The 22,293-nt window shown below is 36.1% G+C and overlaps 2 protein-coding genes across 10 annotated transcripts in view; both read left to right on the top strand.

Moving 5' to 3' along the window:
- Window positions 1–43: 43 nt before the first annotated feature.
- The window catches only part of LOC100643426 (myb-like protein X), a 63,306-nt gene continuing 41,056 nt past the window's right edge, over window positions 44–22,293 (top strand). The window contains exons 1-4 of one of the 9 annotated variants that reach the window (XM_020867199.2): window positions 45–469; window positions 886–989; window positions 15,041–15,508; window positions 15,930–16,171. The gene's annotated coding sequence lies outside the window, so the exon portion shown is untranslated. Of the gene's footprint in view, window positions 470–885; window positions 990–15,040; window positions 16,172–22,293 lie in introns of all 9 variants that reach the window. The other 8 variants (XM_048413482.1, XM_048413483.1, XM_048413480.1 and 5 more) reach the window with 8 other exon arrangements.
- On the top strand, window positions 2,145–4,964 carry LOC100642663 (quinone oxidoreductase-like protein 2). Its single transcript, XM_003401587.4, has 8 exons — window positions 2,145–2,490; window positions 3,100–3,333; window positions 3,396–3,587; window positions 3,686–3,867; window positions 3,942–4,033; window positions 4,114–4,240; window positions 4,465–4,594; window positions 4,693–4,964. The coding sequence occupies exons 1-8, from the start codon at window positions 2,239–2,241 to the stop codon at window positions 4,717–4,719; spliced, it is 1,236 nt and encodes a 411-aa protein (XP_003401635.2). The 5' UTR covers window positions 2,145–2,238; the 3' UTR covers window positions 4,720–4,964.

Here is a 22,293-nt window from a genome sequence, read left to right as displayed (position 1 = left end):
TTTCTTTGCTGCTTTAAAATGTAAAAAAATTTTTATTACATTTTTCTACATATTTAATTTCATAAAGTAATCATCGTCTGATATAGTAAAGATATAGCAGTTTCCGGTACAGTTATGTTTCGAAAACTTGGACAACAGAAAGATTTTCCAGCGAGAAAGCAATAACAAATGACCAGGCTAGTGGGGATGCTCGAAAAAGTAAAAATAAAAAAATTGTGCTAGAAACCCCTGGTGGGGAGGCTTGACTTTGTCAGAAGAAACAAAAATCGACCAAATCACTACCCTTTTGAACATCAGTGGGGCAACAGTCCTGTGACTACTCTCTACTACACGCTTCTACATACTTCCTGTTGAAGTTTGGCGTTATTTCCAAACTTTTCATTTATTTCCAGTTAAACCCTATTTCTAAATCCAGTGACTAAATCAAACGAAATAAGTGCGTCGTGTGAAGTGTTATTTTGTTTATTAGGTATGGTGAACAAGTATCATAATTCAGCTATTTTTCGAAAGGCAATTGCGTTTGTAAACATTATTTTTGTTTATTCGCTACGATTTTGTCAGTTTTATACTAACGGAACGCATCGAGGTTGCGTCATATTGCGAAACTTTTCATTTTCTCTTTTAGTTATTTTACGTGGAATTCGGTAATTGTATTGAATTTTTTGTTAGTCTAGAAATTTCAAGATTTACGAAAATTCGTATAATGGAAAAGATTTAGTTTATGAATATTTTAATCATTTCCTATGTTGTTATAAATTCGTAATTTTTTTTTACTATGATACAAGAACGCAAAAAGTGAGAATTTTTTAATTAGTAATGTGTTAAGTTAAAATTATCATATTTCTACTTTCTTTTAATTCATTTGCGTTCTCTTCTATTTCATAGTAGATTTTTAACTATGGATTCTACGACGTTTTCACTGAAACAGTCTCCTTTAACAGCCTCGGAAATTTCATCAAAATTTGGATCCTTCATACATTTGGCGATAGGTGAGTTATTAGTTATATTACATATACTTCCATTCTATACATATTCTTATACATATATTCTATATCTCTCTATTATTTTGTATAAAAATTACATAATATAAAATCCTCATACTATTTAAAAAAAATATATATATATTATAATAAATAGGCTGCGAATGTTTCTGCAAATTCATATTTTTACATACATATAACTAATGTATAACTAACTATAATTTATATAAATACAACTAACTAATAAAAAGATATAACTAAAAAGATTGAACATAGATAAAAATTTGTTTTATCTATTGTATATCATAATAAGTACTTTGCTTTAGATAATTCATGTATTTATAAATGTATGAAGATTCGCAATCTAATAATAAATACACAGAATCCAAAGGAGGACATATTGAATTAACGTTTCGTACCATACGAATTTCGTTATCTATAATCCAGATCGTGTGAGTCATAGGTGTCCCATCCAGAATATTTATTATAATAATAAATAAGTAGTGTTCCACAGTGTTTACGAAAATTATCATTTTCCGAAAAAAGGCCTAACATACGACATATTTCGATGTACGTATTATATATTGAGAGATTATATCAGAAAGCATTTCATAATTTGACTTTATCTTACAACTAAAAATATTATACATAAAATATATATATTAAACAACCTAAACAAGAAGGTTGTTACTCACGAATGACTCACACGATACGAAGCATATTGAACAATTAATATAATTAATAAAGAAAGTCCAATAATTTGATAGCGTAGATATATTCCATAATATTCCATATTCCAGCGCATAATATTCCATATTTGAATAATGGCGATGCGATGGAAGAAATTTTCTATCACTGACCTTTTTCAAATATTGTGGTCTAGAAATAGTTGAAAGCTGGAAATCGGGAAAATTATGTGGTCCAGGATCATCACTCCTCGATTCAATCACGACACATTAGCACTAAATAGTTTTATCACATTAATTTTTCAGTTATTAGACAACACTTTGAACGAAACGGTGGTTGAAATCGCGACGGCCGACATTTAACTGCGGAAGATTTGAATTTTTTTCATAAAAAATTCAAAATATCGATACAGAGGCGTTTCAGTTCGATTTTACCGCTTCATCGATATTTAAACTTTAGAATTCGATATTAAATTGGCGTCGCGCATGCGCACTCGTACTTCGTAAAGTTCTGCGTGGGTGCTATTTTTGCGTCTCGAATAACAGTTTGAATTTTCTTAGAAAAATAGAAGATGTCGGTGGTGATGGGGAGAAAAATCTTCGCGAATTTTTGTGGCAGTCATTTGAAGAAATTGTCGACGCGTACGAAAATTGTTAGGTTTGGTTCTGTCGCGAATGACAAGTCTGTTAACCTAGAAGAGAATGCGAAAAGTGGCATCCCGGCTTCTGAACATGGCAGAATTTCTGCCGCTGTTTTGAAGAAATTTTCCGAGCCCTTCGTTTTAGAAAACATTGATCCGCCTAAAATATTACAAGCTAATGAAGTAAGTTTGTCATGTAAAGATTAACATTTTCAAAGATATAAAAATATTTCTGTTATATTTTCATGTACTTTCAATTTTCTGTTTTAATAATTCAATTGATTATTTGATTCTAATATTCTGAATTGTAAAATGTTTTGTATATTTCATAATACAATGTACATAATGTTAACATTATTTGTATAATTAACGAGTGGGAATTTTATACACACAATGAGAAAGAAAAGGTATAAAATCTTTTCTTGTTGTTAATTTATTTCAGAAAAAATGGTTTAGGCATGATAGTTCCATAATAAACAATTTTGAGTTACATTTGTAAATTATGATTGAACTATATTTAAGCTACATTTATACTTTCTAACTGAGAAAGAAATAATGATATCGTACCTCTATGCACTATTAGCAAATTATATATTAGTTTTTATTGTAAAGTTTGGGTAATTAATAAACAAAAGTAATTTAGTATTTTATCTTAATTCTTTTTGTAACTATTCTATAAATATTCTTGTAAATATTCTATGTAGAATATATAGTGCCTTATATCTTTTTGTATGTAATTCATTGGTATAAATTAATAGAATATTCAAGCTTGTAGCATCTTTGCATTGGCAGGTTCTTGTGGATGTTCAGTATTGTGCACTCAATGCATCAGATGCATTATTGACAAAAAATATGTATACATTTGAACCAACTTTGCCCATGGTTCTTGGTTATGAGTTTGTTGGAAAATTAATTCAAGTTGGGGAAGAAGCTAAAGGACAAGGTTATAGGGTTGGGGATAAAATTATTGCTCTTAACAAAGACCGTTATGGAGGTTTAGCAGAACAGTGCATAGCGGATGTTAATGTAAGCTAGTTTCTTTTGCTTAATTGCTTATGTTTGTATTTCACTATATCAGAGACTTGTAGGATATCTGGAAAGTACCATCGGAGGTGAAGTCTGTTGATGCAGTGAGTTTACTAGATGATTATATTACAGCTTTAATCGCATTAGAAAGAAAGGTTAGCATTCAAGAAGAAGATATGATATTAATTAACGTGGGTTTAAGTGGCATTGGATTAGCTGCAGTTGATCTTGCAACAAATGTATTCAAAGCTCAGGTTAGATTTCTTTCTGGCAATAAAACTTTACAAACACAAACATGGATAGGTAATTCTCATTTTAAGTGAGTAGTTGTCTACGATGACTATTAATTCAGGTAATTAGTGTTTCTGCTACTGAAGATGGGGCAGCTCTTGCTAGAGAGAAAGGTGTGCTTGCGTCTTTTAAATATAAAGATAAAACATTATTGAAACAAATCGAAGAGATAGCCGCAGATAATGATATTAAAGAAATCTTTGATGACACAGATGGTGAATATTTTAAAAAAGTGTTAAATTGGTAAGTTTAAGGAGAAATGATTCTCATGCAAGGTCAAGTTAAAAGCAATGTTAGAAACTGTGTTGTATTTCTAGTTTTACTAATATTTACAAAGATGAAACTACCATAAAAGATATGTTGCGTGATGATAATTTTGCAGTTGTGTTACATCACCTGTCCCGTGAAGGTACATAAGTGCTTTAGAAATAGCGTTAATTATTTAAATTAAGTAGGCCAGTTTATTAAATATTAGTTTTTATTATAAAGGGAGAGTAATAATCGCTGGTTCAGCAGTAACTGTAGAAACTAGTGACTCTGATACGCAAAAGAATGGCTTTTCCGTTAGTGGATTCAACTTGAGGCAATATAGGAAGAAGAAGCCTGAGTCATATCGGTATAATAACTTTAAACTAAAATGTCCCATAAATTTTGTTCTTTAAAGAATCATTCAAAACCATTATCGAATTATGATAAAAATGATAATTACTATAAATTATCAGCTACAATAGGAACTGTTTTTAATTCATAAAATTATTAACAAAATTTGTAGGACAGTTTAGCGCTTAGGTTTAAGTCTTTTCAAAGTAGTTTATTTTAATTTTATATTTCTTTAACTAGACAAGCAGGGGATGATATTTTACAATTTATCGACGATGGTCTAATTAAACCAACTTGTTCATTAACAGTTGGATTACCAAAAGTAAATGATGCATTGGACTTTATTCTTAACAGTAAATCTGCAGGAAAAGTGAGTGTGAAACATCCAGTAGTTTAGCTAGTTATTGTGATTCATAATCTATGAATAAATATAAATCCATATAACATAAAAAATTATTAATTTTACAGGTTATTATCAATATGAAAGATAGGTAGGTTTAGCTCAAACGAATAAATTAATGAAAAAATTTGCGTCGCTATAAATAATGAATATCTATTAAAAATACGTGCAAAACTATTATACACTTTATCAAATATAAATAACACTGGAAATTTGAATTAAAGCTATATTTAAGGATTAATTAAGTACATTAAGCTTTTCATTTACTGCATAAAAATTATATTAAAAATAAATTGACTGTATCTTTTGTATAATATCTTTGAATAAATATCTTTTATTTCACGATGGTTGGAAATGAGGAGAGTAGTACCCTTGTTCTATTCGTTTTCCAAAACACGCTTCCATACAAATTTATGATAACAGTTTTCTTGTTCTACAATCATCCCTTTTTTTACAACCATTCCTCCTGTCTTGTTGTATGGAACTATATGTATAGTGTCAATGTTATTCCATCTTGCAGTGACAAAGAAGGGTTTAGGGCTGAAATTAAAAATTATATATATGCGATACAAGAATTATAGCTTCTTCTTACATTACATGTAACTAAATCAATAATAGATAAGAAAACCTTTGACTTGAAGCATTTTAAAAAATAAAAAGTGAAAATTATACAATAGTGGTTTAGAATATTTTCGTACTAGATGATTGTTCACGGAAATTCGTTCGGTTGTGAGACAACAGAAAACTGCACGCATACGATTGTTCTCAGGTAACCGTGCCATACTAACAACTCGGTTGCGGTCATTATCGGTTGCCCAACGCTCCTTTATCGAAACTGGAGCGTTTTGTTGCCGTGCTACCGACGAAAGGAAGCCCGGAGTAAAAGTCCTGAGAACGGTCCTTCGTGAAATCGTCGATTCTAAATATGTTCCCTCTAATGGTAGCGAAGAATTTTGTTCGGTTTTTTTTTGTCAGTTCGCCTGGAACAGGCGATGAAAGGTGACTATTCTTTTGTAATACGCGTAATAAGGGTGAACACGTATCTTGATCTTAAATTATGAGACTATTATCGGTACTCGGAGAATAATGAACCACGATTGGTAGGAATTCCTCGACCTTTTTGTTCTGGGATATTTAGCACGGATACAAAAATGTAGAATATGCAGAAAATGGATCTCGGGGAGCACGAACGTATGTATCATTACCTTGGATATGTCATCCGTTTATAGGAATACTTCATTTCATGTTATCTTTCTCTTTGCATGTTTAGAATGCAATCAATATCTTTAATTTAGAAAATAAATTGCACTTGTTTAGTTCAGCCTTTTTTTTGTTTAGTTTGGATAAATATAAGTATTGTTAAGAAATCGCGAATAGTTCAGAAACTAAGTCCACTATCTGAAATGTAGGTGTGCTGTTCGAAAGGACTGTCCTTTCGTTTTAGATTTCGTTCACCACGGGGGTCGAACGACGACAGGATTGTCAGACGTGTTGATTAATTGATAACAATGATTTAGGATAGTGAAACGTGGCGTGGGTGCTCTAGAATGCGTGAAGTGGATGACCTAATATGGTCAGCCCTCAAGCGAAGTCCTTGCAAAATTGTCTCACCCATGCCGGGCAGTCTAAGGTCTCAACAAACTTTCTCGGAAACTTTTTGTTGCAAATAACACATCTAATTGTATTTCATATTTTTGTACTCTTTCTAGTTGCTATGTAACTATTAGCTTTGACACTTACCGTTTGACATTAACTTAGCACTTGAAGGTGTAAAATAAGAGGCGACATTACTTGTGAAATAACGTGATATAAAGGTCAATTAAACCGCCCTGGTATTATAAATCACGTAGAATTGTAACAAGGTTCAAGGTAGTCATGATAATGGTATGGGTGTGGTGATTTTAAAATTCGATTCAAATTCGAAAATTTCGTCAGCAATTTCTTTTTTTCTTACGTCTGATTTTTCTCCTAATTAGTTTACTTTTTGTGGCTGTCTTTTTTGGTGTGTTATAATTATAACAATGTTGCTCTGGTTGGTTTGAGATTTAAGCAGATCGAAGCCGGATTTTTAACGAAGGGAATCGCTTTTTTGTTACGTGAACTGCAAGCTGTTGTTTTATGGCTCCGAGTTTTTTGTTAATCAGTCGTGCTTTACGGTGATAGCTTTCGTGACAATGAACAGATTTTTGTACCTAATGGAATCTTTTTTAATCAGGACAGGTTCTGGATGTTTCGTGAAAAACTGTCGCCAATATCTGAGTCATAGCTGTTTGCCTTCGATCTCTGAGTCCAGTTGTTGTTTATCCTTTTTAATCCTCAATTCGGTAAAATCAATAAAACTCAATTACACTCTATACGAAAATCTCCGAAACGGCTGAAAACTAGCAAATTAATCGTTTAATTTAATTCATCTGTCGTGTTACGCCGCGTGTCCGAGCTATCAGATACGCGATCTTTCAATTAACCAGCCTCTGGAAAGAGAATCCGCGGTCGATCTGCTTGCCAGATGTCGAAGGCAGAGGAGAAATAAACGGTTCTCGCGTAAATCGAAAGAACAAGTTACATAATAAAACACATCGAGCGCAAAAAGTCACGGTTTCTCGGTACTTTCGCGCTGGAACACGCTTTTCTTTCGTTTTTTTCTCTCCCTTCTAAAGTGACTCGACGCTTTGCTCAACGAGCCTTTTATTATCTCACGCGCGTGCCCTCCGAAATTCTCGCTTATCCTATAAATGATCGCAAAATGGCGCAATCGAGCGCCGAAAATGGCGCCGTTCTACCGATTACTGACGTAATTCTCTTCATTCATTGGTATATTTAGTCCAATACACTGCATCTCGCAACTGCAACATCGCTCGAAACCTTCAATTTTTGCATATTATTCGATTCAATTTTAATAATTGTTAAATCCAACTTAATGTACTATACTCTTCTAGATAATTGCAAGCGAATGGAACAGGCCGTGGTCCTCGAATTACGATCTCATAGAAAAATTGCAATTTTGTGACTACAAAATGATAACTGACAACTGATCATTTTGAGTCCATGAAACTTATTTTATTTCAATTATTTTTAGGATGGTTTTGTAGTTATGAGACGCATTGTACGGTTTGTATGGACATCGATACGTCAATTTTTCGTGCAATGAAGCGTTACATTGAAACGTACCAGTCGTGATTAATTGGCCCGATGGGAGGATTAATTTTAGGTTAGGTCTTTTGTGAAAGGATACGATTTCAGGATGATAAATCGTGAATTTAATGCCGTTTGCTCGGTCTGGAAACTTACGTTCCGCGCGGGTCTGTTCGCGACTACGGAGAGGAAATTAATGGGTTCGCGTTTCTACGATCTGTATGAAGTAGCGAAGTGTAGGAAGAGGAGAACTACGTTGGGTAACTGGCTCTTAGGTAATCCGCCGCGGATCTATTTCAGTAATTGTCAAATTTGGTTGATGATTTATGTTTATTATCGGCAAATGAACGAATCTTCTTCCTCGATTTCCATTACTAAGTCATTAAGAGATGAGTTTAAATTTCAAATTCTTTTCCTTATACGAATATCACATTGAAAATAGTATGGTATGTTTATTTTTATTAATTTTTCCTGGATATCTAAAAGTTCAATAAATATCACATTTTAAGTCGTATCCAACGCGGTTATTTTTCTTCTTTCTTGTATGAAGTTCAAAGATTGTATTTTAATTTAACCAAAAGTATAATATTTGGTCAGGCCGTTGTCTATGTAACACTATCAAAATGATTATTATCGAATAATGGTGCAAAGTATCTTTTATTTGTTGGATACTAATTCTCCAAACTCAATTCAAAACTAAAAAGGAAGCTACCACACAAATTCATCTTATGAACCCTATGCGAGAATTAATACAGAAGAATTAATATGAATTCTAGGAATTAATACCAAGTTATTTAAACCGCCATTAATTATCTTGACAATATTTCAGGAAAATAAATAGGCAAATGAAGTCGTCAGACCCGTTTGTGTCGTTTGAACGATTCTCTTTCTGTGAATCAGGGGAATTAATCTGTCAGACGATCGTTAGATCGATCGCGGATCTCGACAACAGCTTGCAAAACAGGAACGAGATCCGCTGTATCTGCAGAGACCGAGGCTAGTTATACGTGGCGCGAAACGAGTGGGAGAGCCCCTTACGACAGTCACATATCCGCGTGGCAGTTACGCGGCATTTGTCGCTCTGTCTACGAGAACGATAAAAGGAAATGGCCTCTGGTATCGCCTATCTGTACAATCACTCTTGGGAGCCACGGTTCACCTAGATATGCTAATACGATTAGAAAAGAGCAAGGGACATTTGCAAGGCCTTTTCCTCCGGAGCCAACCGGTAAATTGCTCGACACTGTGATACTATAGGCCACACGTGCGCCATCGCGTTTTCAGCGCAGATTATTTCGTATTTGTTGAAATTATCAATCCCTCGATGCGTTTGCACGCAATCATTTTCGTTTTAAACGTATCTTTAAATTTCAATATTTAACAAGGACGGAGAGAGAGAGAGAGAGAGAGAGAGTCGACGTAGTAAGAAATTATCTATTATTTGTAAATTTGTGGTGCAGAATATATATAGATTCAATGTAATTTTTATAGAAAGTGGATAATGCTTCCAGCTGAATATTTTTCTGGAACTTAAAAAGAATCGAAATCAGAATTGGAGTTAAAAATTTAAAACTTTCTCTCAATTCTAAATATTCTATTCTCTACGATAATTTACGAAATTCTCTTATCTCGACTGGAATGCTAGGATATCAATCATAGCGACAAAAACGCGTGATTACACTTCGTCTTTACTTTCACATTTTCCTAATTCGTACCTGTCTTGGTAATATAAAAGAAGAAAATGCTGCGCGAATATCTGGCTAATTGTAAATCAGTTTGCCTTCACATTGGAGAAAAATCGGTCGACCAACACGTAATCACTGATGCAACGTTGCGATAAAAGGGGGAGAGAGTGGCCAGCGACATTTAGAGGATTTTTCTCGACGGAAGCGTTTCAGTTCGATAATTATCAAAGGTTAACTGCTCGGCGATTCGCGTGCGCCGTCTGTAAATTGCATTTTAAACTCGTCGTTCGATCGATCGTACTTTCGTTCGAACAAACCCCGTGATTGAAGAAACTTTTAGTTTCATTTGTTGTTTATTCGCGAATATGTGCGCATACGTTTATGCGTGATTTAATTCGTCGCACGTATTCAATGTTAGCCTCTTCGACTAAATTGCAAAACGCACTTGCGTAAGCAAATGACTGCGTCGTTCTATCGATCAAATTTTTGATGCGTGTTATTGGCGAAGAGATAATTTAACGAAAGAGCACGAGCAAACAACGAGAAGCATCCAAATTATAAAATATCGATAAAAGAGATCTGTCGTTTATTCCAAACAATTATATTTCTCGGGAAGAGATCCTGACAGAAATCCTAACTTTGTATGCAAATTGCAAAATTGGAAAACGCCGGTCTCCCCCATAAAACGGCTTATTCCCGGCGAATTAATTCTTATTCGAACGGAACGAAGGGTTGAGGCGAAAATTGCGGGTGTCCGTGGTAATTATGAACGGTTTTCTATGGGTCAACTATATTTGTAGGCAGGCCAGCCGATAATAAAGTTACGACAGAGAATGGCGTTAATATTATGCAAAGACCATGGCTTGTCTGGTATTGTTGTGGCAGTCAGTTCTGGTAGCACGTAGATAACCAGCCTGACAATGGCGGCCTCTGTTACGTGGCATTGTGAAATGATAACACTTTCATCGGCCACGACGACGTTCATTAATCAATCGCTCTGATGACATTGAAATTTCACGCGGAGCGTGTAGTACAACGCTTTTGATGATTTAATTGAAACTAGAAACGTTTTAATTTGGTTTGCGTTAACTTGTACCTTTCTCTTGTTAGAGCCGATGAATCGACAATAATCGATCATTGGTGTCTGGCGAGTGGGAGATTAGTCTGGGATTTAACTTAATTGAGTTATTTGTTAGTATGAAATTCGTTTAATCCGGCGATCAAAAATTAGTTACGATAGATTAGTTTTTACAAAGTATAAATTTGGCATTGTATATTCCTATAATTAATTACTATGATCGTTAGTTTGACTTATGTAGATCGTTCCTTAGTATATTTAAATACGGAATTCGTAATTAACGATTATAAATCAATTTAGAGTTAGGATGATTCTCAGTCTACGAGTAGAAACTTGGTGTTCCTGAGTCACCGTACGTACGTTCTTTAAGATGGATGACAATCCTGTCGATCCACGGTTCGTCAGGCCGGTCCGCGAAAGAGTCACATACTAATAACTGGAGCAAAGCGTTGTGTAAGCAGTGGGTGGCCGCCTTTCTCTGCCAGTTGCCAGCTTTAATACGATCGTCGTATGCCAGAACACCGATTTCTGCAGCCACCAAGGATCGAATTCTTTTTACACTATGGACATTAGCCGAGTTAAGATCGGCTTTGTGTAATAATTAGAACGGCCACGCCACTCGATATTTTAATTACGTTACAGTCGTCTTAATTTGGCTTGATCACGGTGTCGACAGATCTCCAGGAAAGTTGATAACACCGATGAAATAATATCACAATATTAACACGCTTCTGAAATAAATCACACAATTGATAGAATAATGACGGGCAATTTTAGATCCTGAATAATTATGAGTTATTATCTTCTCTTTCTCAGTGATCGAAGGTGTTACATGTTTTTTTTTTCTTTTTTTAGTTTACGTATCCCGAGATTTGTTTGCTTTTTTATAACTGCGGATGCAATTGCGAAATGGAGTTTCTTTGTGTCGATTGATTCGATCGCGTTATGCAAAGAAGATCGGTTCAGAAAAATTAAAGTTTCATAAATGATCGTAATTGGATTTTGCACCTTAGAATTAAAATTCTTATCCGATCAGTTTAATTCTTATATCGTTAAGAAATTAAGAATTTCCTGAATAATTTGAAGATCGTTGGTCGATCGATCGATCTCTACCAGGATCGATAATAGACACGCTCGAGATCCGCCTTTACCCACGCTCTTATTCCCTTGTGATCTTTCCGATCCGTCCGATGCACAGATGCATCTTTGACCAATTACGAAAGAATTCAGTTTCCATTCCTATAAAACCTTTCACTTCCTTGATCGAGCATTCATAAATTTCATTATCGTGCGAAGATTTACATCGATTAGGATTTAACAATAAAAACCGACCAGTTTTTCTTTCCGTTGGCCTTCGCTCAGTCGTATTTCATTAAAGGTACGTTACAGCAAGTTGGATTTCGTGTCTGTGACATTCCACATATAGAATATCGATTATTTCCAAGAGAGATTCCGAATTGGCATAAATTTAGACTAGCATAGAGCAGCTACGAATATTCGCGAAGAAAATAAAAAATGCGGTTAATATCTCCACCGAATTTCTTATGTATTTTGGAAAATAAAAGGTGCTAAAACCCACAGAATACGCGTGATATGGACAAATACGTAAAATATCCAAACTGTAACACCCGTTACAACGTTTAATAGGCGAAGCAATTCTCTACCCGAATTCCATTTATTAAATTTATTATATTCATCAAAATATAAATCGTTGCATAAATATCCCCGCTGTCTAGTTACGAATAGACATGATCTTTGTGCATTTGTTTTCTTGAACGTGCCGAAACGTAGGAGATACATATAATATACAGAAATGTGTAAAATACTCAGAGTATTCGTTATAATATTTAGCCGATCAGACAAATTTCTATTTAGGTTCCATTTCCATAGTTGCGTTCGTAAAAATACAAATTTTTACGAATATCCACAGTTTAATTATGAGATATTGCGTGCTTATTAAGCAATGTAGCTTTGTCCAAAAATGGTCAAGAGGCGGTAGCTTTCGAATCGATCGGTCAGAATTGACGGAAAGCCGGCTGACTTCGCCGGCGGAGGTGAATTCGAACGGCGCGAATTGAAACAAGAGGTAACGAGTGAATTGTCGCGAAGGCCATCCAGCTCACTTTTCCCTCGCACTTTTCTCAGCTGATTCTGGGGGCTCTCGTTGCGGCACTCTCTTTCTCTCCGCCTTCCTGTCTGTTCTATTTTCGTGTCGTTCTCGTACAACAGCAAGGGGAAAAGTAGGAATTCCAACCCGCTATCTCAATGCCGTGCGATCGAATTTTTTTCTTCGTCGCCCGAGAGCCTTTGTTCTTCGGTCAATCAATCATACGCATTGCGTATGCGTTCGCGACTGTAGAACGGTACAATCCGATAATGTTAACGAAGCTTTCTTATCATTTGGAAAATTGCAATTTCTTAGAATTTTAATTCGTTTGTTTCGTCGCCGATTTCTTTACGCGCAGATTAATCAGAAGATTGCTAATTCGATAGCTTCGTTATTATACAGTAGAAACACGTAATTTCAAATACGAAACCGTAGCATATGGGTTTTGTTAGGCAATAAAGGTACAAAGTTCGATAGAACTTTTAATTTCAAGGCCCAACAATTCGAATTACCACATCTGTCAGGTAAGCAAGGAATAAAAAGATCACTGTGACGTCTGGACCACGCCCACCCACTATAATTGACGATTTCGTTAATACATTTCAGAGCTGATTAATCTATATCTCAATTGCTCTCGATCCCTCAAGGTAGCTCCGTGTAGAAAGTTTCCAAGCAGAGGAGATATCGATTCGAGCACGAAATTACAGTCCCAAAATCACGCTTCACGAATACTTGGAGCCTGTTTTCATATACAGAGGCTTTCCAAAGTACTTGAACACTTATAGTTCACATTTAGCTTTTAAACTACCCCTATTCCGAATTACGATACTCTCGATGCGATATTCATGCCACGATCAACATTTATTTCACGTAGAAAAGTCATTCCGATCATACGTTAACGTCACGATAATGAAATTTCATACTTTTATCGTGAATCTTCCTAACGTCGAATATGGCTGTTACATTTAGACGAGAAAGTTGGAATATCTCGCGAGCCATTTGAAAGTTATATGATAACAAAAAGAGACATTATGTGGTATAAATAATTTTTGCGTGGGTAAAATGATGGGGAAGATTTTAAGATCAAACTGACTGTTTTAAATGAGACCCTACATTTTTTATCCATGATATAGTGGGTGCCGAGACGAAAACGACCCGCTATATCGTATCATTTCATGCTGTATAATGTTTCATGAAATCTGCGATTGAACGTACAACGGCTAAATCCTATGCGGCTGCAAGTATCGACGAAGTTTCAGAAAGTTTCGGAAAAATTTTCTATGGTTACGTATTTGAATACTTTCATGAGCCATTGTACATGCAAGTTACAGGATGTTACGCTGCGTTACAGGGCGATACATTAATCTGCTTACTGGCCTTTCTCTTCTTTCACCTCGTTATGCATCGAGCATGTGGTTTGCGCGTGACAAATTAGTTAACGATTTTTGGCAACATTTATCACAGTGAAAATTCCAATTTTAATACGAGGAAAATGATTTTATTCTCTTCTCGTGATTTATTATTGACTTTACAATTTTTCATTTATTTTTACACGTAGAAAATTTGTCTTCCTTTTGAGAATTCGATCTTGATCGATAATTACCTTCCATCGCAGCGGATGCAGATACAGTTCCTTTCAAGTTAATGTATTCTTTTTATTCCAAGGTTAATGTTCTAACAAGTCGAGGTGTTAGAATTGCACTCTGCTGCGTTTATATCGAATAACGAGTTCCTTTTACGTTTCTCCATATTCACGAAAGAAAATATTATTTTTATTGCAGTTGAATTTGGATAATATTTCTCGAAACTACGAAGAAACTACGTTCATAATCAACTATGAAAGATTATACTACTATTCCTATTCAAGCGAAACGATGATTCTAAAAATTGTGAAAAAGTACTTTCGTAATGAAATAAGGATCGTTAAAAATATCATTAAATAAATACGATGTTATGACGTACATATGATGGATAGAATAATTATTTTATTTTGACTTATATATAATATCTAATTTATTTCGTAATGAATTAAAGGACTAATTTACGATTATTTGTGACAATCAATAATGTGTCTTGATATTTTTATTAAAAATCTACTTAGTACTTAATACAATCCTTTTCCATCCTTGAATAATGTTATCCTAACTTTTTTGTCATTTTGTCAATTATTATTTTAGGTGCTTAGAAATTGAGCCACAATGTTTGTGCAAATACTTATCGCAGCCGTTATGCATCAGATCAATTTTGGATCGCTTATCAACTGTCGATGGCAATTCGACACTTTGTGTAATCTTCGCGTGGATCGCGAAAAATGACCATTTTCGATCCGTGAAAGTTGGAGAAGTTGCGCTTTAAAAAAATACCTGAAAAATGCCTATACTCTAAAGAAACTTGCCAATTTTCTTAACCCACAGACGAGAGCCCGATGGACGTCGAAAGCCCCGTTTCCAAAGCGTCCGAATAATTTTTCCTGGCTGTCCACCGTATCCTTGGACTCGGTTTCCCCTCCACTCTGGACCGAGTGACAGAGCCGCGTAGAGAGGGAGAGAACGAGCGGGCCTGTCCTCAGCGCAACAGAGAAACTCGACCAAACCAGCCGAGCAGGAGAGAGAAGGAACAGATTTCGAGCTGACAGGAGGGATAAGAAAGCCATGCACGTACTCGGTTTCCAGTGGAACGACGACTTTAGTCTGACGACCGCTTCCACCGAGCGAGGTTGACAAATCTTCGACGTGTGTTCTTCACCCGTGTGTGTTCCCTCGTGCACTCGAAACCTTGAATTTCCCGCGTTCCCTTCCTCATTCTCATCTACCTCCAACCCCATTCACCAGTGCTCTTACCGTTCTCCGTTAATTCTGAAAAAGACTCTTGAAAAGTGATAGGTAATAAATGGTCCACGTAATATTATGGTCTATGATACCAAGAAATCAAGCTTCGTCTTTTAACGAAATCATCGTCTTTTTTCTAAAATACATGGAATCGACCGTAGCTCGCAAGACACTCTAGTTGCTAGAGTCTTGATCCAGAGTCGGCCTCCAGGTGTTTGGAAACCGATCGTGGCACGTGCCGCAGTAGGAATTCGTGACTCGAAGAAATAATCGTCGACGTGTTCTGTGCAATCGCGGTTATTTTCGTGTCTGCGGAGAAAGAAAGAGAGAGAGAGAGAGAGAGAGAGAGAGCGAGCGAGAGCGAAAGAGAGAGAGAGGAAGAGAGAGAGAAAGAGAGAGAGAAAGAGTGAAAGGGGAGGGGGAGAAAGTGTTTACTCGTGACGATACTCAGGTGAATAGAAGGTAAAATATCCAGGGACGGATCACAGAGGTTTGGATGGTGTTTCGAGGATCGATTACGGGGATGAGGGACTCGCGGGTGTCACAGAATGACTCGTGCACGTTGTGAGGGAGTCCGGTGCGGTAACATGCGCGAGATCCTGCGTGCTTCCAAGGGCAGATAGCTCGTTCTGTCGAGGAGAACATCCCCAGGGAGAACAACAGCTGAAAGAACCCTAGAAGATCCTGAAGGATTGAGAGTCGCGCGGGACACCTCAGGTTCGTCGATTTTCCTTTTCATTCAGAATTTTCACCTTGATTTTAACAACTTAATTAATGGAATAACCAATTTTTAATGGATATGCTACATGTAGCGATACTTTAAAGAAGCTTAACTAATACCTTATAAATATATGATAGGAATTTTTTGCTCTGCTATTTTTTTTACTCGTAATATCGGTTTAAAGTCGTTAAAATATCGCTTTTGGACCATACAATGAAGAATCTATGTGATAACTCTTACATAACGGTGTATATGCATTTAGCGATCGTAATAATAGAAATTCGTTACCTTGATAGATTTTCCCTGTTTTGAATTATAAAAGAGAAGTCTGTAATCTACAATTTGTAACTTCGTTATTATTGTCTCAAAACGGAGCTTAGGCTTGGCTAATTACTAGATGAGTAATCGATTACTGGGATTCGTTCGTACATTAGTCAGGGTTGAGTAACTTTCTGAACGATTTTCTTCCATTTCTTTCGTCCAGAACACCTGGATCTCAACGCAAAAGGCTTTCGAAAATAGTGTCCGTGATCTTAAATCTTGATTGCTACCATTACGAACACCTGAGCATTGTAATACAACGGTATTTATAGACAAGCGAGTTATTAATGTGCGTCCCTACTTATGGTAATTTGTACATAGAAATCCATTAGACTTCAAAATTAGTATAATCATTAGTTATCCATACACTGGCAGGAATAATGGAGAAAAATGGTTTAAATAATGGACTTAGATCGATCAGTAAAATTTTCATCGTTACACCTTTAAATGACTGGAATATACTCATAATAGCTTCCAGGTATTTCCAAATTGCGTTGTTCGTGTAATTTATCGTTTGTTGGTGACGTCAACATGCTTGACATTTTTGGGATACTTCGTTTGACATTTTTTGGTAGGACAATATTTTTAATTGTCGCTAATAACCGAATTAGATATGTATAATAATTCTTACGTGTTTCATCGCGATCATCTGAAATGAAATTATCTATAAATCTCGATACTATCAAATATCGTGATAGGTATTTAATGGGCCATTAAGTTTCCCAAATTAACACATTGGTCCCATAAACATCCACAGACACTCAACGTCGTTCTTTCCAATCATCATTACTTCGCTTCGTCACAAGCATTCCCATAAAATACTTCATAAATTCTCTGTACCAAAGAGTAATCTAAACACCACCTACGTACTGATAATATTCAATACTTAATGATTTATAGAAATTTCTGAATCACCACACGAGTCCTACAATAAGCTATAGATGTGTAGTATGAAAAATTTCAATTATTGTTATCTCATTTTTTCGCAAGCTTCCCCATAAAACGTTTCATCAATCTCGATCAGTCTCGCGTAAAACACACAATAGCCTACAAAAATTTTGAAATTACCACACAGATCCCAGAATCGATTACGAAAAGTCAGTATTACCTTTCTATCCATCATCGCTTCATTTCCTTGTTACGATAATGCTCGACACACAGTAGCTTACAAAAATTTCTAAATTACTATGCGGATCCCATAAGGAATTTCCACTTATCATTGATTCACTTCCTCGCAGACTTCGTTACAAAACAGTCCACAAATCTCGACACACGTCCATTAGAACACCATATTGCCAATATACTGGAACAGCTGAATGCTTCCTGAAGTATCAGAACTTAAACCAATTACCAGTAGTACCCACTATAAATTTAACGCCACATCTCTAAATTACCACGTTTGAATCTAACAGAAGCCGACATTAGTGCAGATTTTTCATAGGGAAGTACCAAGCAATCAGTTACACCACGTTGCTCTAGAAGTGATCTCTAGCGAGATCGTGTTTGCATAAATCCTGTTTCGATCGGTAAAAAGGACACGTTAAGTTAACGCGGAACTGTCTCTGGACTTTGCCTCTGCTTACTCGAGAATCGAGATCGCATTAGTTTAACGATGACGCCAATCGAAGCGTTGTAATGCAATGACCAAAAGTAAGAATTTTTAATACCAGCAAAGGAAATGTATTTTTCTTAATCTTGTCATTTATCTATACTACTTCTAATAATTCTAATAAAGACTTCTTCTTCGTTTATGCTACTTACTTTCTCACGTATTTTCCGTATTAATGTCTTTGATGCAAATACACGATCGCTTTAATCGTCGCTACCTGTAGTGTCAATTTATCGACGCGTGCGTCAGGATAGCGCCGTCTGACGGGGATTTTTTCGCGAGTAGGCTACGCTTGTCAGGTTAGCCACCTGTTGCGCAAGGGAATCCCCTCTACGGCCAGCGGTGTGGAATCTTCATTTTTGTCTAGCGAGCTGCGACGGCGGCGTGGCATTAAGAAAGCGTGCCTCCGCGGTGTCACTGATTGATGACCACGCGAAGACAATTCAACGAGCATCTCCCCTTCCTGGAGCCGTGAAATGAGAGACGCCACGCGCAAATCAAAGTCGATGACGTCGGCTCTTTCAGGGGAATTTATTTGGAAACAGCAATTAGAAACTTCTCTTCTTTTATTCTTCTGGTTCTTAGAGTTGAACGAATAGGATGAAAGCTCGATAGCTGCGATGGGTTTCCTTTGTTTTGAATGAACGTTAGGAGATTCTTTTATCTAGGTGTGCTTGTAGTAGTATTTTAGTGGTATGTTTAGCAGTATATTTTAATGACATTTTCTTGATTAACCTGTTATCTTAAATTAAATTATCTTGTATCGACGTTCCTCGACTGAGTCGAATCTTTACTCAATGAACAAAAGTTCATCCCACTTTGATCCTGTTTTGACTTTTAAAATTTCATTTACCTAATTTGTAAAGAAATAGAGGAAAGGCTGAACGAAAGTAACGACAGCCACGGATAAGTGATTAAAATCGATTTATTTCGGAAGTGTGCGATTTCTAGGCAATGTATAATCGAGGAAAACGCTCAGTCGATTTCTATAGTCGTCATGCTAGTCGTTTACATCCCGTAGATTTATTCGCGTATTTAGAACGGGGCATCGACATTGCCTTCGATAGCGAAGATAATACGCGAGCTGCTTTGATTTATGGTACCTTACCATGAAGTGAAACGGAACCACTAGATTTCTCGTTGTTAGATAACGTCGTAAGCAGGAATGCTTTCTTACTTGCGCCGCGAGAAACGCGATCTGGATTGCAAATCGCTTGTAATAAATCTCGCGAATCAATAACAAATAGAGCTGCTGATCGATGTTTCATTGGAATGTCCGATATCAAAGCCATTGTAAACACACTTATTAACACGCTTGACGAATTTTTGCAATTTTTTTATATCAGATAATTAATTATTTTAATGATAATTATAGCATATCGATTTACCACTTTGGCCTTCAAAAGTTAATCGTTGAAATATTGGAAAGTTTCGAAATTCCAAGGGTCGAGGTCATTGTCATCGAGGATCGAATCAGTGACTGGATCTCGCGAGGCTTCTCGCCGATCATCGTCCTCTTGTTCTTTTCTTTTGCCTTCTTTCCGCCGCCTGCTCGAGCGAAACAAGAAAAAGAATGGAATCACTGGCAGCTGGTGCTTTCTACCAATTAGAAACCAGCGATAGCGGATCGCCGCGAACAATTCTCGATTTTTTTAGCCTACATCGTGAAACGTCTATTTAAATGCCATACATCCTAGTGGATCACTGGATCTTTACGAGGAAAATCCTGTTACAATTTTTCCAGCAGGCAAGTTTATTGCCTCGCCTACGATCCAAGGATCGGTTCGTTGTCATAAGGAATTATGGCAGTATTTTATCCAAACTGGTTTTATGTGTTTCGTTTCGTTTTCTCAATAGATAATTGGCTTTCATTTAAAAATGTAATTAGATAGAAGGTCGATCAGTAGAAATGTACATACAATACATGCAAGGAGAAAAGTAAAAGCGAATGATATAAAAATCGATCGATAATTGTATTTTGATGATCTTGTATTATAATAATATTATTATTGGTGATATAAAGCGTACAAGGAACAGATATAGTAAATAGAACGACGATAGTGAAATTTCTGCAGTGATACAGCTAGCATGACCCGTGATTGTTGTGACCCGCACACGCTGGTTCAGACCAGAACTATAATGGTTCCTGCGCGTAGAAAATTATAGTAATTTGATATCAGTAATTTTGGTAATAATACTGCTAGTATTCAATAATAACGCTATAACGATATTATTAACAAGGATTAAGCTCGACGTAATCTCTGCGTGTCGCAAAAGGCGCTTGAAAGAGAAAACCTATGAGAATGAGCCACGAAAAGAGAGTTAACAAATTTTCATGAATTCTATTAAAGCCTTAATAGTAGCTACAATTCCTTGAACTGGAAAGTAATTTCTCGATAATACGAAAATTTTGTCATCGAAGATTTTTAGTCCAATCTATGACGTATAGTGATTTGCCAGAGTGCATATTAAACTAAAAAGGGACGAAAATTGAATATTATTCATGTTTCTAATCATCAAATGCTTTCGGATAATGGTTAGCTCAACGGGATAGCTTTCGATTTATCGGTGATTACCCATTTCATATCTCGCGCCATATACCCGCGTGTATTTGGTTTCTTTTGTGACTGGCGGAACACAATGAACCACGTAATCGAAGGGATAGCGTAAATTCCATTGTTCGCCGTTTCAATTTATGCGGTTCAATTCGACACAATAATTTATTGTTCGGGCTGTGAATGAACGCCTTTCTCCGGCTGGACCACACTCGTAGAACCGGTTTAGAACCGTGAATCGTCTGTTGAATTATCGAACGATCCGCCATAGGAGAAACGATTTTCATTAATGAAAACCGTTTCTGGATATCGTACAGTCCAATTAATGAGCTTTCTCATGAATTTATACTGGTCTCGTTTTAAAGATGAATATTGCTCGTGTTAAAATCCTATCGATCCCAGACGCTAATGATTTACATTTAATTATCGCGTGCTGATTATAGTCTTGAGAATTCTTATGGTTATTTATGCTTCCTCAATTGGTATATTGGTAAAATGTCCAAAGTACGGTGCTTTCTACGGTACTTGGAAAAACACTTTTCTTACGAGCCTGCACTTTTTAAATTATGCTCTCGGCAACACGAATTTGCATAAATATCCGCACTCTAACTACTCTAATTACTGCGAGAAACGACTAATAATAGGAATTCCGACGACAGAAAAGAAATTACGATAGTTGCAAAGATATTCCATTAAAAAAAAAAAGTTACTGTGGTCACGTCAATCTGCTTTCAATAGAAAATTGCTTGTGTCGATTTAAAAAAATTATTCATGCTTAATAATCGCTATCAACACTAGTAACATTAGTAACAGTCGTTGCAATATAATAGCGATAGAAATTTCTCCCTAAACAAACAGCGTCGTTAATTTCATCCTAACGATGAAAAAGTGGCACGCGACAATTTTAGAAAACCGCGTGAAAAGATTGGACAACAAATGGCTGACATTTCACTGTGCCAGTCAGTTACATAAAGCTCGCTGTGTGTTTCCGAATCGAAACAGAGAAACTTGGACTATCGAGTAGGATATTGCCATTGCGGCGCGGCAACAAGAAGACCAGAACCGCCAGAAGCGATAGTTGCTGGACAACCGGGTAACCAGTTAGCTTTCGTTTTCGATAACCACTTGTTCAAATGTCTGCATTCTTTCTAAAGGTCGGTAATCGTGCGTAAGACCGCCAACCGTGAACGAGAAAAATGGTCGATATCAATCGATAAACCCTATTTATTTTCTACATTTTCGGTCATAATTATCTACTCGAGCCTGATCTACTTTATATTCTACTTTCTTTTTGCAATTGCACGCTGTGCGCTTGATACGTATAAAATAATCGAGACTGTTTGATAAATTCTATCTATCCTCCGTCCTTTTGGAATTACGTGTTCCGCGGTTGGATACTTATCACAGTTAACTCTTGTAGCAACTTGTTTAGTTAATGTATGGGAATCATGCAAAATGTAAAATAATTTGTTGCTTGCGGAGATATAGTGATTAGAGGGTAGAAAATTGCTGGATTTCGTGCAGTGTCATTACTAGAGCTTTTCATATATGAAGATCGTCGAAGGACTATTTTATTTTATCGCATTGATAAGGATTATAATTTTTCGAAGTCTTTGAATTATAAATTCTATTT

This window comes from Bombus terrestris, chromosome 16, assembly GCF_910591885.1.
Source record: "Bombus terrestris chromosome 16, iyBomTerr1.2, whole genome shotgun sequence".
Taxonomy (NCBI): Eukaryota; Metazoa; Arthropoda; class Insecta; order Hymenoptera; family Apidae; genus Bombus; species Bombus terrestris.
The sequence above is the reverse complement of the archived record's forward strand: the minus strand, read 5'-3'. Positions and strand labels throughout refer to the sequence as shown.

Coding starts and splice junctions, on each gene's coding strand:
- LOC100642663 (XM_003401587.4), top strand. CDS start 2,239: ATGTCGGTGGTGATGGGGAGAAAAATCTTCGCGAATTTTTGTGGCAGT. Junction 2,491..3,099: donor AAATATTACAAGCTAATGAA/GTAAGTTTGTCA, acceptor TTGCATTGGCAG/GTTCTTGTGGATGTTCAGTA. Junction 4,034..4,113: donor ACATCACCTGTCCCGTGAAG/GTACATAAGTGC, acceptor TTTATTATAAAG/GGAGAGTAATAATCGCTGGT.